This window comes from Nycticebus coucang, chromosome 11 (assembly GCF_027406575.1).
Source record: "Nycticebus coucang isolate mNycCou1 chromosome 11, mNycCou1.pri, whole genome shotgun sequence".
Lineage (NCBI taxonomy): Eukaryota > Metazoa > Chordata > Mammalia > Primates > Lorisidae > Nycticebus > Nycticebus coucang.
Window position 1 is genome coordinate 79773605 of NC_069790.1, and position 17236 is coordinate 79790840.

The 17236-nt window shown below is 42.1% G+C and overlaps 1 protein-coding gene across 1 annotated transcript in view; it reads right to left on the bottom strand.

Annotated features, from left to right (window-relative positions):
- The window catches only part of LAMB4 (laminin subunit beta 4), a 116461-nt gene that overhangs the window by 55257 nt on the left and 43968 nt on the right, over positions 1-17236 (bottom strand). Inside the window, 4 exon segments of the mRNA XM_053553419.1 lie at positions 9528-9659; positions 14044-14194; positions 14615-14694; positions 17025-17134. Of these exon segments, the coding sequence (XP_053409394.1) occupies positions 9528-9659; positions 14044-14194; positions 14615-14694; positions 17025-17134 (473 nt within the window).

Genomic DNA, 17236 nt, shown 5'->3' on the forward strand with positions numbered 1-17236 from the left:
TTTAAACTTAACCATTCAACATCTGGACTTAACAGACATCTACAGAACATTTCATCCCAACAAAACTGAATACACATACTTCTCATCAGCCCATGGAACATACTCCAAAATCAACCACATCCTAGGCCACAAATCTAACCTTAGCAAATTTACAAAAATAAAAATTATTCCTTGCATCTTCTCAGACCACCATAGAATAAAAGTTGAACTCAATAACAACAGGAATCTGCATACCTATACAAAAACATAGAAGCTAAATAACCTTATGCTGAAGGATAGATGGGTTATAGACAAGATTAAGAAGGAAATCACCAAATTATTAGAACAAAACAACAATGAAGACACAAACTATCAGAACCTCTGGGATACTGCAAAGGCAGTCCTAAGAAGGAAATTTATAGCACTGCAAGCCTTTCTCAAGAAAACAGAAAGAGAGGAATGTAATAACTTAATGGGACATCTCAAGCAACTGGAGAAGGAAGAACATTCCAACCAACACCCAGCAGAAGAAAAGAAATAACCAAAATCAGAGCAGAATTAGATGAAATTGAAAACAAAAGAAGTATACAACAGATCAATATACCAAAAGTTGGTTTTTAGAAAAGATAAATAAAATAGATAAACCTTTGGCCAACCTAACCAGGAAAAAAAGAGTAAAATCTCTAATTTCATCAATCAGAAATGGTAAAGATGAAATAGCAACAGACTCCTCAGAAATTAAAAAAATCATTAACGAATATTACAAGAAACTTTACTCTCAGAAATATGAAAATCTGAAAGAAATCAACCAATACTTGGAAGTACGCCACCTACCAAGACTTAGCCAGAACGAAGTGGAAATGTTGAACAGGCCTATATCAAGTTCTGAAATAGCATCAACTATACAAAATCTCCCTAAAAAGAAAAGCCTAGGACCAGATGGCTTTACATCAGAATTCTACCAAACCTTTAAAGAAGAACTAGTACCTATATTATTAAACCTCTTCCAAAATATAGAAAAAGAAGGAATATTACTCAACACATTCTACAAAGCAAACATCACCTTGATCCCCAAACCAGGAAAAGACCCAACAAGAAAAGAAAATTATAGACCAATATCACTAATGAATATTGATGCTAAAATACTCAATAAGATCCTAACAAACAGAATCCAACAACACATCAAAAAAATTATACACCACAACTAAGTGGGATTTATCCCAGGGTCTCAAGGCTGGTTCAATATACATAAATCTATAAATGTAATTCAGCACATAAACAAACTCAAAAATAAGGACCATATGATTCTCTCAATTGATGCAGAAAAAGCTTTTGATAATATCCAGCATCCCTTCATGATCAGAACACTTAAGAAAATTGGTATAGAAGGGACATTTCTTAAACTAATAGAGGCCCATCTATGGCAAACCCACAGCCAATATCATATTGAATGGAGTTAAACTGAAATCATTCCCACTTAGATAAGGAACCAGACAAGGTTGCCCATGGTCTCCATTGCTCTTTAACATTGTAATGGAAGTTTTAGCCATTGCAATTAGGGAAGAAAAGGTGATCAAGGTATCCACATAGGGTCAGAAGAGATCAAACTTTCACTCTTTGCAGATGATACAATCATATACCTGGAAAACACTAGGGATTCTACTACAAAACTTTTAGAAGTGATCAAGGAATACAGCAATGTCACAGGCTACAAAATCAACACCCATAAATCTGTAGCCTTTATATATACCACAAAGCCAAGCCAAAAAAAACAAAACAAAACAAAAAAAACAGTCAAGGACTCTATTCCTTTCACAGTAGTGCCAAAGAAGATGAAATATTTGGGAGTTTATCTAACAAAGGATGTGAAAGATCTCTATAAAGAGAACTATGAAACTTTAAGTAAAGAAATAGCCGAAGATGTTAACAAATGGAAAAATCATACCATGCTCATGGCTGGGAAGAATCAACATTGTTAAAATGTCTATACTACCCAAAGCAATATATAATTTTAATGCAAACCCTATTAAAGCTCCAGTATCATACTTTAAAGATCTTGAAAAAATAATACTTTGTTTTATATGGAATCAGAAAAAACCTTGGATAGCCAAAACATTACTCAGCAATAAAAACAAAGCAGGAGGAATCACGCTACCAGACCTGAGACTGTACTATAAATCAATAGTGATCAAAACAGCATGGTACTGGCACAAAAACAGAGAAGTAGATGTCTGGAACAGAATAGAGAACCAAGAGATGGATCCAGCTATTTACCGTTATTTGATCTTTGACAAGTCAATTAAAAACATTCAGTGGGGAAAAGATTCCCTATTTAACAAATGATGCTGGGTAAACTGGCTGGAGATCTGTAAAAGACTGAAACTGGACCCACACCTTTCATCATTAACTAAGATAGACTCTCACTGGATAAAAGATTTAAACTTAAGACATGAAACTATAAAAATACTTGAAGAAAGTGCAGGGAAAACTCTTCAAGGAATCAGCCTTGGTGAATATTTTATGAGGAGGACTTCCCAGGCAATTGAAGCAGTATCAAAAATACATTAGTGGGACCTGATCAAACTAAAAAGCTTCTGAACAGCCAAGAACATAGTAAGTAAAGCAAGCAGACAGCCCTCAGAATGGGAGAAAATATTTGCAGGTTATACCTCTGATAAAGGTTTAATAACCAGAGTCCACAGAGAACTCAAATGTATTAGCAAGAAAGGAACAAGTGGTCCCATATAGGGTGGTCAAAGGACTTAAAGAGAAACCTCTCTAAAGAAGACAGACGCACGATCCACAAACACATGAAAAAGAGCTCATCATCCTTAATCATCAGAGAAATGCAAATTAAAACTACTTTGAGATATCACCCAACCCCAGTAAGAGTAGCCCACATACCAAAATCCCAAAACTAGAGATGTTGGCGTGGATGTGGAGAAAAGGGCACACTTCTACACTGCTGGTGGGAATGCACACTAATACGTTCCTTCTGGAGGGATGTTGGAGAATACTTAGAGACCTACAAATAGACCTGCCCTTTGATCCTATAATTCCTTTACTAGGTATATACCCAGAAGACCAAAAATCACAATATAACAAAGACATCTGTACCAGAATGTTTATTGCAGTCCTATTCATAATTGCTAAGTCATGGAAGAAGCCCAAGTGCCCATCGACCCACAAATAGACTAGCAAACTGTGGTACATATATACCATGGAATATTACACAGCCTTAAAGAAAGGTGGAGACTTTACCTCTTTCATGTTTACATGGATGGAGCTGGAACATATTCTTCTTAGCAAAGTATCTCAGGAACGGAAGGAAAAGTATCCAGTGTACTCAGCCCTACTATGAAGCTAATTTATAGCTTTCATATGAAGGCTATAACCCAACTATAGCACAAGAATATGGGGAAAAGGGCAAGAGAGGGGAAGGGAGGGGGGAGGTTAGGGTAATGGGTAGAGCCACACCTACGGTGCATCTTAGAATAGGTACAGGCGAAATGTACTAAGTGCAGAATATAAATGTCTACATATAATAACTAAGAAAATGCCATGAAGGCTACGTTGAACAGTTTGATGAGAATATTTCAGATTGTATATGAAACCAGCACATTGCACCTCTTGTTTGCACTAATGTACACAGCTACACAGCTATGATTTAACAATAAAAAAAATGACAAGCTCAGGTGATTTATTAATCATCACATTAAAGCAAAGGATGAGAATCAGAGGGCCTCCTTGGGGACATGTTTAAGGAGATTCTCATCTCAAAAGCTGGAAGAGCTAAAGCAGTGCTAATGCTTTAGCTTCCTAATGCTTCCTAATGCCGTGACCCTTTAATACAGTTCCTCATGGTGTGGTGACCCCACAAAATAAAATTATTTTTGTTGCTACTTCATAACTATAATTTTGCTACTGTTATGAATTGTAATGTAAATATCTGATATGCAGGATGTTTTTTCATTATTACAAAGGGGTTGCAACCCATAGGTTGAGAACCACTGAGCTAAAGGCTACTCACAAGATTAAACAGTAAAAGTTGCAGAACTTCAGGGAAGGCCAATTATTAGCCCAGGTAAGTTACCCATGCAAACATGTAGATTTCTTGACCAGCCCCAGATTCTCTGAGGTAGCATTCCAGGGTTGGGTCCTAGAATCTGCATTTTTTTTTTTTTTTTTGAGACAGAGCCTCAAGCTGTCCCCCTGGGTAGAGTTCCATGGCATCACAGCTCACAGCAACCTCCAACTCCTGGGCTTAAGCAATTCTCTTCCCTCCACCTCCCAAGTAGCTGGGACTACAGGCGCCTGCCAAAATGCCCAGCTGTTTTTTGGTTGCAGCCATCACTGTTGTTTGGCGGGCCCAGGCTGGATTCAAACCTGCCAGCTCAGGTGTATGTGGCTGGCGCTTAGCCACTTGGGCCACAGGCACTGAGCCAGAATCTGCATTTTAAATAACTCCCCTGGTAATACTTATACACAGTAATATTTGCGGACCATCAATCTGTGCCTTGGGATAAGGGGAGGAGTGTAGTGGTGCCTGCCCCACTCTGCTCTGTCAGATGGACTGCAGATTGAGGAGAGCCACTTCCAGCACAGAGTCAGAGAAGGCTCTGTGGGGATGTGGTGCAGGAACAGAGGCATGGGTCCTCACAGGGAGGCGGGGGAGACATGGGAAATTGACCTCAGGTTCTCCTCAGCATTCTTAGACTACAGACGGGACCCAATTGCCCTTGCTGGAGAATACAGCCACCATTTCCCTCCACCATATTGCAGACCAGGTCAAGACCTCACAGGGTGTGAGTGGCTGGTAAGCAAAGGCACACTCAGACCTGCCTGTACTGCCCCACCTGACCACTTGCCCAGTAACTAGGGGGTAGTCTCAGCATGGTCTATGTGGGAAAGCAGTGTGTCTTTGAAAGGGATTATGACCACAGGAACTGTGGGTCTGGCTGACACGTACCACCAACTACTGGGAGGGAATGCTGCATGTGGGTCCCCAGGAGCAGGATATGAAACTGGATAAGGGAGAGTTTGTTGATTTGGGGTCACCTGTGATATAGGATGTAACGGCCTCACAGGAGTCCTGGGAGACGGATCTCATATGTTACTTGAGTAACTATTGGAAGCTTGACAACAATTTCGGCCCTGAAGAAATGAAGTGGAAGTGGCAGAACGGCTATAGCAGGCTGTAGAGCAGGGGTCCTCAAACTATGGCCTGCGGGCCACATGCGGCCCGCACAGGACATTTATCCGGCCCACAGGGTGTTTTTGCCACAGTTGTCTGTCCTGCTTAGTAGCCGACTCGTCCCGGGCCGCAGTGCATGTGTGGAATGTGTGCCAACTCTCTGACTCCGTTCCTTCCCTCTGTGTTTCCCCACCAGGTGTTATTGCCGTCCTGCTTAGCAACCCACTGTCCGGGCCACAGTGTGCATGTGTGGAATGTTCCCCACACTCTCCAATTCCCCTCCTACTCTCTGACTCCGCTCCTTCTCTCTGTCTCTCCCCGCGCCTCCTTCTCTCTGTTTCTCGACTCCTCATCTCAGTCTCTGGTGTAATCGGAGGAGCCTGCTGCTGTGCAGAGCCTGCTGCTGCCTAAGGACTGAGGTAAGAACAAGTTAGGATTTTTTTTTTTTTGAAGTTAGGAGGTCTTTTTTTTTTCTCATTTTGCAGTTAGTAGGGCCTTTTTTTGCAGTTAAGGGGGCCTTTTTTTCTGAAGTTAGGAGGTCTTTTTTTTGCAGATAGGGAGCACCTTTTTTTGAAGTTAGAAAAGCCTTTTTTTTGAAGTTAGGAAAGCCTTTGTTTTTAAGTTGGTTAGTTGGTTGGGGGTAGTTTCTAGGGGAGTTGCATCACAGTGATAACGCAAATAGTCAGCACTCAGTGCTAATGCAAATCGTCAGTGCTCAGAGGTAATGCAAATGGTCAGAGCTCAAAGGTAATGCAAATAGTCAGTGCTCAGTGGTTATGATAATTGTAAGTGCTCAGTGTTAATGCAAATTGTTAGTGCTCAGTATTAATGCAAATCGTCAGCAATCAGAGTTATCACAAATGGTCAGTGCTCAGTGTTATCGCATGCCTGCCCCAAAATGGTAATCTGCCTAGGGCCCCATGGGAACTTAGTCTGGCTCTGCAGACAGCTGAGGAGTAGGAAACCCAATTTAATTGCCAGTAAGTGCATTTATATTCTGATTGCTATTCAGTTGTGTGTGATGTTGTATGTTGTGTAAGCCCCGGTTCACACTGTTGCTATCTCTGAGCAGTGGCTCAGAGCATATGGCTGAACTCGCATTAGATTTGGAAGAAAAAAAGGCATATGTGACTTCTTTTTTCCTGCAGTAGAATCTGATCGCATGGGTCTTCTCAAGCATACGATCACATTCCTGTGCGAGTTCACAGATCGCAGTGCGGTTCATACAGGGTAGGGTGAACTGGAAAGGTGGTGGAAGAACCGGCTCTGTAATTGTGCCTGTTCCCACACCACACCAATGTGAGCCGGAGGTAAAAGTGGAGTTCCACCATATGGGCACTGGTGAGGCTGAAATGATGTGGACTGGCAAGGCTGTGTTGATGGGCACTGATCAGACTGCATTGATGGGCACTGATCAGACTGCATTGATGGGCACTGGTCAGACTGCATCAATGGGCAGTGCAGTCTATATGTCTCTGCGTGGGCAAAGTTATTGCTGGTATATTGTTTTTGGAGCACTGTATATATATATATGTATTTTACTAATAGCAATTTGGAATCCCTAGGAAACAATGATATCAAGAAAGAGAAAAATTGACTCAGAGTGTAGGATATTCAAAGAACAGTGGACTTATGATTACTTTTTCATGCAGTACAAGGAAAGAGCTGTCTGTTTGATATGCCAGAATACAGTGTCTGTGTTCAAAGAATATAATTTGCGTTGACATTATCAAACTCAACATAAAGATAAATATGATAGTTTGGTCGGAGAAGTGAGAAAAGATAGAATATTAAAACTGAAATGTACATTGACAATGCAGCAAAATACTTTTGTGAAGCAGAAACAGCTACATACTTCATCACTGTGAGCATGTTTTTAAGTTGCCAAGATAATACTGTGTACTGGCAGACCATTCATGGAGGGAGAATTTGTTAAAGAATGCCTTCTTTCTGTTGCCAAAGAGATGTGTCCAGAGAAGGCTGATTTATTTAGTACAGTGAGTCTTTCAGGACCCTCACTGAAGGACTGAAGAAATGGGAGACAATTTGCATCAGCATTTGCAAAACTCTGCAAAAAACCTTTCCTATTTTTCCTTGGCACTTGATGAAAGTAATGATGTTCGTGATTCTGCACAACTTCTAATTTTTATTTGTGGTACGAATTACTATTTCGAAGTCACAGAAGAGCTTGCTGCACTGCAAAGCATCGAAGGAACAACTATAGGAGAGGATATTTATGAAAAGGTTTGCCAAACTGTGAATAGTTTGGAGCTGGACTGGGCAAAACTAGCCAGTGTGACAACTGATGGTGCTCCTAGCAAGGTGGGGTCTAAGAAAGGAGTAACTGCTCACGTTAACCAAGAGATGGACAAACATAACCATTCTCATCCAATAGCCATACACTGCCTCATCCACCAACAAGCGCTGTGTAGTAAATCACTGAAGTGGGACTCTGTTATGAAAACTGTGGTATTTTATGTTAACTTCATTAGAGGTAATACACTAAACCACAGACAATTTCAGGAATTTCTGTCTGAGCTAAATGTTGCCTGTGAAGATGTTCCGTACCACACAGAAGTCTATTGGCTGAGTCGAGGGAGAATTTTGAAACTTTTCTATGACCTACTTCCACAGATTACAGCGTTTCTGCTTTCAAAAAACAAGTATCAGAGCTCAATGATGCAGAATGGAAATGGCACCTTGCCTTTCTGATAGATGTAACAGAGCTACTCAACAATTTCAATGTGCAACTTCAAGGAAAGGGGAAGCTCATTTGTGATATGCAATCACATGTGAAAGCATTTGAAGTAAAATTAGGCCTCCTCATCAAACAAGTGAAAGAGGAAAATTTCTGCCATCTCCCCACAACTCAAAATCTGTTAGCAGAAAATCCATTGGTTGTATTCCCAAATAAAACATGTGTGGATTCACTGGAAAAGTTGCAAAAGGAGTTCCAATTTAGATTTAAAGAGCTTCATCTCCATGAATAGGTCATACAGCTTTTCTGTAACCCATTTTCTATTGACATTGAAAATGTGGATACGATTTACCAAATGGAACTGGCTAAACTACAGAATTGTGACTCTCTGACAGATGCATTCAAGTTGAGCACCCTTCCTAATTTCTATGCATCTCTCCCCTCTGAGACATATTCTAATCTCAGGAACCATGCACTCAAAATGGCAACCATCTTTGGTAGCACTTATGTCTATGAACAGACTTTTTCCAGAATGAAACATCTGAAATCTCCAACCAGATCTAGACTAACTGATGCACACTTGCATCACTTGTCACAACTAGCAGTGACAAATATGGAACCGAACATTGACCATCTCATTAGCCAAAACAGGCCCATGGAAATACTGGTAAGTTTGTTGATTTAACTTTACTTGTTCTTCATTTTAAATATTGTATTTGTTCCCATTTTGTTTTTTTACTTCAAAATAAGATATATGCAGTGTGCATAGGAATTTGTTCATAGTTTTTTTTTTAAACTATAGTCCGGCCCTCCAATGGTCTGAGGGACAGTGAACTGGCCCCCTGTTTAAAAAGTTTGAGGACCCCTGGTGTACACAGCTCATGCATGTCCCCCGCAACAAGCTCAAAGGCAGGCTCCATGTTGGAGTGTTTCTCTTTGCATTCATTCCACGATTTCATTCACTCAAGCAGGTCTTGTATGTGCAAGGACTTGTTTCAGTGGCTGGGATCGTGAGCCAGACAATCACGTCTGCTTTGGTCCACTTCTCCAGCATAGCCATCTCGGTGCATATGCACAAAGAGATGCTCAGTAAAGATCTCATGTGACTAATAATCAGAGAAATGGGGAACAAGCAGGCCTCAGTGTTGTGACTTGGGATGAAGAATAGCTGAATGGCTATAAGGCCTTCGGGAATTCTTGGGCTTCTGAAGCCACTGAAAGCCAGGCCTAAGGAGGTGGTATCTTTCTGGCACTGACACCAGCACTGTCCAACCTCCACTGCCTCCAAGTCCAAGGCGTAGCCACAACATCAGCCCACAGGCCATCATCAGATCCTTCTCTCTCCATTAATACCGGAGCCATTCCTCAGCACTTTCCATCTCCCCACTGAAGTGGCCAGAAATCATGAATTCACACTGCCCGACTTGCGAACCATGCAGAACCCAGATTTCTAGAAATTTTCATTTTGAAAGATATTAAAACTACTGAAGTTTCTCTCCTGAGGCTCTGATTACTCTGAGCTGGGCCCTTCCTCTCCTCCACTTCTATTCATGAGGGTAATAAGAGCTGACTTTGAACATTCCCACAGGCCAGGCAGGGTTGTAAGCGCGTTATTCACTCAGGACAGACAACAGTGGCCATTAATAAACGGTTTACCTTGCTCTGCTCATCAGCATGAACGCTTTGCTTCTGATTTCTCTTCAGTACTATATTTCCTTTGTCAATTAAAAAATCATTTCCTTTTTGCTGGAAATACACATCACATTTAGGCCAAGCTGTTGCTAATATCTTAAAAAGAAAAGAAAAGAAAAGTGTAAGTAACCATCAAGAGTCTCAATTCCAGGTAATCATGATTCTCACTTGAAAACCTCAGGAATAAGTAAGGCAGACGATATATAATTTTTGGTTTTCTGTAAATATGAGAAATTTGGTGGTTCTAAGACCACAGGTTGGGGTTTCTTTTTACAGGATGCTATACTGGCAAAATCCTAAACTGGGAAAACATTTGATTCTTACATACAGGTTTTATGATGTTTAAGAAAAGGATAAATGCAATGTTTAAATGTTAGATGCCAAGCAAAGAGTTGAAAGAACTCAACAACAGGCGTGGCGTAGGAATTCAAACCATTAGTAGACAGTGCAACTGTCGACACTCTCCAGCCTGGTTGTTCTTGATTCTTACAGTTAGTAGATTTTGGCTTTGTAAGTTCAGGTGAGAGCTTATTTCAGAATAGCCAAACTTCACCAAAGTAAAGGAGAGAGAACTCACCTTCATGCAACTCTGATTCCCTTGAAACACTAGTTTTTATGGCCTTTTCTTTTTTATCACCTCTTTAGTCATTTAGTGACAATCTCCAGTTGTTCTGTCTCCCAGTTTTCCCTGCATCCTGGATATGGGTGTCTCCTTCATTGATAGAAATATTCTTGGTTTTACAAAAAAGATTTTTATTTTATTTTTTAAATTTCAGATTCATATGAGTGTAGAAACGATTAGGTTACGATGTTCGTGTTAGAAAAGGTCCCTGTGGTCGTCGTGCCCCTCACCCAGGAGGTGCGTCATATACCCTCCTTAGGTTGTGCCCATTAGGTGAGAAAGCCCTGATCCTCCCACCCCCCCACCCCCAGCTTGAATTACACAGAGTTTATCACATTTTTAATTTTTTTTTTTTTTTTTTGTAGAGACAGAGTTTCACTTCATGGCCCTCAGTAGAGTGCCGTGGCATCACACAGCTCATAGCAACCTCCAACTCCTGGGCTTAAGCGATTCTCTTGCCTCAGCCTCCCGAGTAGCTGGGACTACAGGCGCCTGCCACAACGCCCGGCTATTTTTTGGTTGCAGTTTGGCTGGGGCCGGGTTTGAACCCGCCACCCTCGGTATATGGGGCCGGTGCCCTACCGACTGAGCCACAGGTGCCGCCCGACACATTTTTAATTTTTTAGGCACCGCAGTTGTTTGTCATGAGCTTGTAGCATGGAGGTCAGCTGTGGCCAGCTTCAGGAACCCGGTTTACTTTAGCATTTACTAACCCGACCCTCAGCCATGCTCTCTAACCAGCTCCCAGGGCTCTCTGTGGTAAGGACCCCGTGGATGGGTTATTACTACTATCTGGTCTATTTGTTCTTTTCCTCCACCAATTGTGTTCACCTTGCAGCACAAAACTATAAATTATTCCACTAATATTATATGGAAAGTATATATTATGGAATTGGCACTTATACTATATTATACTATATTCAATTCTATGCTACCTTAAATTCAATCAATATTAGTTTGCTGGGACTTTAAACCATGTTTTCTTTACAAGTTGTTTCTGTAAGACAGTAAACCAAAGCTTCCCCAAATGCACAGGAATCACCTGGGGCTCTTGTTAAAATGCAGATCTGATTCAGTAGTCCGCGGGGGCCTGAGCGTCTAACGAGCTCCCAGGTGATACACTATTTCTGGCCTGAAGACCGCATTTTGAGTAGCAAAGGCATATGTTGCCTTTTGAAGAGCCACCAAGAAAGTTAATTATAATTCTTCTTGGTTCTCCAATGAGATTATCAAAACAATTATTCATAAGATTCAGCCTTGGGTTGACGTTCCTTCCTATTTCCATCTGCCACTTATCTCGTCTCTCTGCTACCTCTTCACTTAGATCCTATCTGCTCCCGTCTAGACTACTGCAGACAGTTCTTCCCTCCAACCTGGGCTTTGCTTCTGTTAGATTAAGTCTGCATGAACACTGAGGACATCTTAGTGGACATCGTTCTCTTGCTCAGAAAGCTTCAATGAGTTCTCATTCCTTAAATTCAGCCTCCTTAGTAGAAGGCTGTAGTTTCATTTTCCAGGACTTCTTCCCTATTTAAACTCCCCACTCTAGCTGCGAATATACCTGCATTTTCTCCTCTGAGCTGTTGTTTGTAACCTTGGCTAACCTGTCTTCTCATCTATTCCACCAATTGAAATCCTGTTGTTTTCAAATCCTAGGCCACATTATTCTACCTTTGTGTCAAGCCCATTCACAAGGGATCACTCCTGGCTTTGAAATCCTAATACACTTTGTTGACTCTCCTTGTCATATGGCACTGCCCTGTCCTGTGCCATCTTGAGCTATATACATGTACTAGCTACAGTAAAAACTCCTGGGACCAAGGGCCCTAACTAATCCCTTTCTATATTGCCCTTAGCCTGGAGCAAATGGGTGGGCAACATTTTAATGCGTTAAGAGCAAAAGTTTTGAAACCAGGTGCACCCAGCTTTCAATCCAGGCTCCTCCCACCCCCCATCAAGTGTATGATTTGGGGCAAATTACTTAACCTTGCTAATGTTTTTCTTCATCTGGAAATTAGGAATGATAATGCTTAGGTTGTTTAGAGAGTTAAATGAGATAATGTATAGAAAGTGCAAATTATAGACCATTAAATAAATGAAATAATACTACGGCAAGAGTGACAGCATAGCCAGCATACAAAAAAATTGTTAAAGGAATGTGCAAATAACTAAATGGTGCCCAATTTCAATCTTTCTAATACAATTAAAGATCGTGTTAGAACAAAAAGATCGTGGCCTAAGAAGAGGAAAAATTATTCACCTTATTAGCTTTTAAGCACTTACTATTAAGCCTATCTTCAATTTCCTTTCTTTTGTCACAGGTATTACTTTCCAATCTTTTGAGGATGTTTACCCTGCCCTTGCCCTACTCTGCATCCTTGATATTTTTCTTTAAGCCATGCAGGGAGTAATAAAGAGTCATGCCACGAGGGACGTGACCTGCTAACAAATGAAACCAGCATGGTGTCAGACACTCTACCCATAATCCCTGGTTCAGAGATGTGTTCACACACTCAGTGTTGTCCCATTAATTGATAACAGGATAAATGTTTATTCAGTGTTGCTGCATCACACAGTAATACTGAATAAATGGTAACAGTCCTAATTTAGAAAATTATGTTTGTTTTACATTTTCTTATCTAAAAATGGGAACTAAATATAAGTACCAATATTCCTTTCCAAAAGTTATCTTTTCAGCCCCTATCATAAAGATGTGACATTAAAGACCATGAAGAACCCAGGCATAGGATTGCTTCATTTTGGTTCCACCCCCTACAGCTGTACACTCAGGGACTGTGAAAATCTCATGTTCTTGCCTCAATTCCAGTCAGCAAAGGAGCAAATTCCAAGCCTCCTAAGGGGCATTTTCATTCATCCTCACCAGCAGTGTCCAGACAGGGAAGAGATTCCAGGAACAACTTGGTCACAGGAACCTGGACCAAGTCCCCCTGTTTTCTTTATCTGTCCAAATTCTGCCTGTAGAATAGATTTCCATGTGCTCCTCTCTCCTTAAAGACTTTAACCTTGACTTATATTTCTTTTGCCATATTCCTGTCTATGGCTGGAGAACCACTCTTGAGAACCTACTGTAAATGCCGTGTTCACCTGTTCATTAACAAATATCTATAAAGCTCCTACCATGTATCAGGCACACTGTGCTAGTCACTAGTGCAACAGTGATGAATGCTATACACTCCTCTCCATCCATAGCTTACAGTCTTGGGGGGAGATAGAAAAGTAGAGGTTCCATAAACATATTTAAGGGCCAGGAATGCAGGCTCATGCCTGTAATCCTCGCACTCTGGGAGGTCAAAGTGGGAGGATTACTTGAGGCCAGGAGTTTGAGACCAGCCTGTCTGGGCACACAGAGACCCCATCTCTGCAAAAAATAAAAAAATTATCTGGGCACAATGGGGCATGCTTGTAGGCCCAGCTAGTCAGGAGGCAGAGGCGGGAGGATCACTTGAAGCCCAGGAATTCAGGCAGTGAGCCATAATCATCCCATTCCACTCCAGCCTGGGCAACAGCCGAGATCAATGCCATCTCTGAAAACAACATTTTATCTGTTTTATGTGATGGTTACACTGAAAGGGCGAGAGTAGTCTTTCATCACAATTTGATCCAATTCACGTTCAAGTGCCAGGCTCCGTTGTAGAACTGGGAGACAAAAACAAAACACAGACTCTGCCCTCATGTATTTACAGAACCTTCAGTTGCAAGAGATGACACACTCTGATCTGCATCTGCGGGCGAAACTACTCTTTTCCAGGTCTGTCAACCACCATCTCACGTGTCACCGTGTGTCTTTAACCGACGTGCCCTGGAAGGCGGTCTGCGGGGAGTGAACCAAGCACGCACCGGAGGCGCAGGTCCCGGGAGGGGCGCGGCTTCCTCCGCCTCGTGGAGGTGGAAGTTGAGAGCAGCAAAGAAGAACCCCGGGGCTGGGTCCGCGCAGCTGCGGCCCACGATGTTGGGGCGGCAGGAACACTGCCCGTCCCTGCGGGAGCACCTGGGGAGAGCACAGTTCATCACCAAAAAAGGTAAAGGGGGTGAGTACAAGATCAGGGAGTGACAGGTTTTGAAAGTGAATCCAGTAGTCACTTCTTCCCCAACTGTGAAAACTGGGGAAAGGAGACTATTAGGACCTCTCTGTAAAGGATGGAAAAAGCCTTTGGCAGGCCCCGTCACCTGTGTTCAGGCGGCTGCCCCAGCACTCGTGGGACACCCGGGCAGGAAGGTTGTCTACCTCACCTTTAGAAATACCTAAAGTAAAACAAATCAATGGGCTGTGGTTTACACCTTGAGGTCTCTGCTTGTCATGGAATGAAATTCTCCACCAATGAGTATGAGCATTTTAGAATAAAATGTGCTTTTGTGTGAACATAAGGACTACTGCTATATAAGTACATCATTCTCTTTATCGACTTACCTGTTAGAATAAGCACCTCCACTATCACAGTCACAGGGAGAGCACCCACGGAGATGACTTCCCAGGCCCCAGTATCCGGCCTACAGAGAAAAAAGGCTCAGTTGATTGCAGCTATGAGGGTATCTGCTGCTGTGAGGGGTAATACTGAAATCACCACAATAGTTGCCACGTATCAAATGGCCAAACAGTCTGAACCATCACAGCCGCCTACCTTGCCTGCGTGCTTGGTTAATGATCTCCAGGGACCCATCTCTGATCTCCAGGACTTGAATTAAAGGGGGCTCCTGGGTTGTCCAAGCATTGTGTCAAGTGGAAATGAAAGGGAGCTACATGATTTCTGCTAACAGCCTCAGCCTGTGCTTGGGCTGGGTCCTTCTGGGAGGAGAATTTCTTCTACCAGCCTACTTGCATCTGCTTAATAAGACTGATAGGTCCCCTCACCACAACCATCCCTGGGGACTCTACAGACACCATTCTGAAATGTTTGAGGGTGGAAAAAAATCAAGCAAGCTCATTTGGAGATACAGGAATATGTGTATCACAATTTAGTAGAGTCACTTATTTATATATCAGTTATTTGGCATAATGTGAATCCGTGTGAGAGAATCAACTCTGTGGTTGAAGACTTTCTCATCATTGCAACATCTCAACCTTTATGTAATTCAAACAGTTGGTGAGATACAAACAACTCTTTTTTAAGCCTGAAAACATTTAGTCTAAAATGCTCAGAAAGATACATCCTCTTCGAATCTCAAATTTAACATGCTTAGATAAAATTTAGATTCTTTTTTATTTTTTAGAGATAGAATCTCACTTTCTTGCCCTGGGTAGAGTGCCAGGGCGTTACAGCTCACAGCAACCTCCAGCTCTTGGGCCTAGGCGATTCTCTTGCCTCAGCCTCCTGAGTAGCTGGAACCACAGGTGCCCGCCACAACGCCCGGCTATTTTTTTGTTGCAGTTTGGCTGGGGCTGGGTTCAAATCCTGGGCCAGTGCCCCACTCACTGAGTCACAGGCACCACCCCTAAAATTTAGATATTAATAGGCATAAAACTCTTATTATCTGTTTGTTGTGGTTGTTATCCAGGTAAAATTTTGTGCTCTACTCATTAAGGTTTACTTTAAACATTGATGTCTTTGGACACAACACAGCAAAGGACTTTGGCTTAAGAAAAAAAGAAAAAAATGACATGAACTGCCTCTCTCAGGATGTGGCTGTGGAAGCTCCTTCCAGGCCAGGGTCTGCTGTTATGTTGGCCACCTCAGGCTGGATCTGCCCACCTTGGGATGTACCTGTTGGGGGTCTGGGCTCAGTTGGGATGGCCAGCTCCCCCTTGGGGTGGGCCCTGCTCAGCTATTTCCCTCCTGCAAGTAAAAGTGAGTCTGTATCACACACCAGATAAGCCTCAGAAAATCGGAAAATGTCAGCCTCAGCTGCAGGTCTGTCCGAAATTATCTGATTTGGTGTTTTTGTTGATTCTGTAACCAAACTGTACACCCTTTTTTGTGTTACACATCCAAAGTCATAGAGACTGGTGTGGCCAATCTTCCCCTTTTATGTAAAATTTCTCAATTACCTGACCCGTCTTATACAGAGTTCTTCCCTCATGTCTCCCTCCCTCCTTTTCTGCCCCAATCTGTTTTTAGTAAAACAACTTAAAATATTAGCACACAACTATGTCCTCATACGCATATGTTTCTTATTTATCAGCTACATTTCTTCAGACACATCAAGGTCACTGTTCTTTTATTAGGTTTTTATTTTTTTTCTCTCCAAAATGTCATGGTGGGCTGCCAAGATCAGAGAACAAGGGAACGAGCTGGGTTTGAATGTGTCCCCAGTGCATGACACATTTCTTATGGAGTGAAACGGTTTCATTTTGCTAATTTTAGAACATACATGCTCCGGTGTTTAACAAAGTCTGTGAAAAATCCAAGAGTTTATTTCTCACAGGAATCTAAAATACATTTAAAACTAAGGTGTTTTTTTTTTTTTCTTTAAGAGCGCAAGCAAAATTTTTTTAGGCAGAGAATGGTAGGAGATGGTGTGCAAAACTTAGAAGAAAGCCCCCAAGGTCTGGGGGGCCAACAAAAATGGGCAGATGAATGAGCGTTTATTCCACTGCTGGGCATTTTCAGGAAAGCAAAGGGTCAACCTACTGGCGTCTGTGCCTGGGTTGGTTCAGCCCAACCTGGGGCTGTGCGGGTAAATGTTTAATAGCCAGCTCTCTGCAGGGATGGGGGAGCCTGAGGTATAATGTTTGCTGATTTCTGTGGTTAAATATTCACACCATAGGAGTATTGAAGTACAGTAGGACAGGGAAAGAGATTAGCAAGACCTAGTCTCTTCTGCACAATGGCAACAGAAATCTGCATCATGACGTAGAAGGCAAATTCCAGGCAAATACGCACAGTACATTCATCGCAGCGGGGCCCAGTGGCATATGACTGGCATAAGCACTGGCCTGTATCCATGTCACAGGTCGAGAGTGGCAGGCTCCCAAGGGGGTTACAGTTGCAGGCTGAAAGCACAGCATACACAGTTATTCTCATTCTTAATCCCCCCACTCTTTTAAATGTCCTTAATAGGTTACACTACAAGAAAAGCATAGCCATAAGAACAC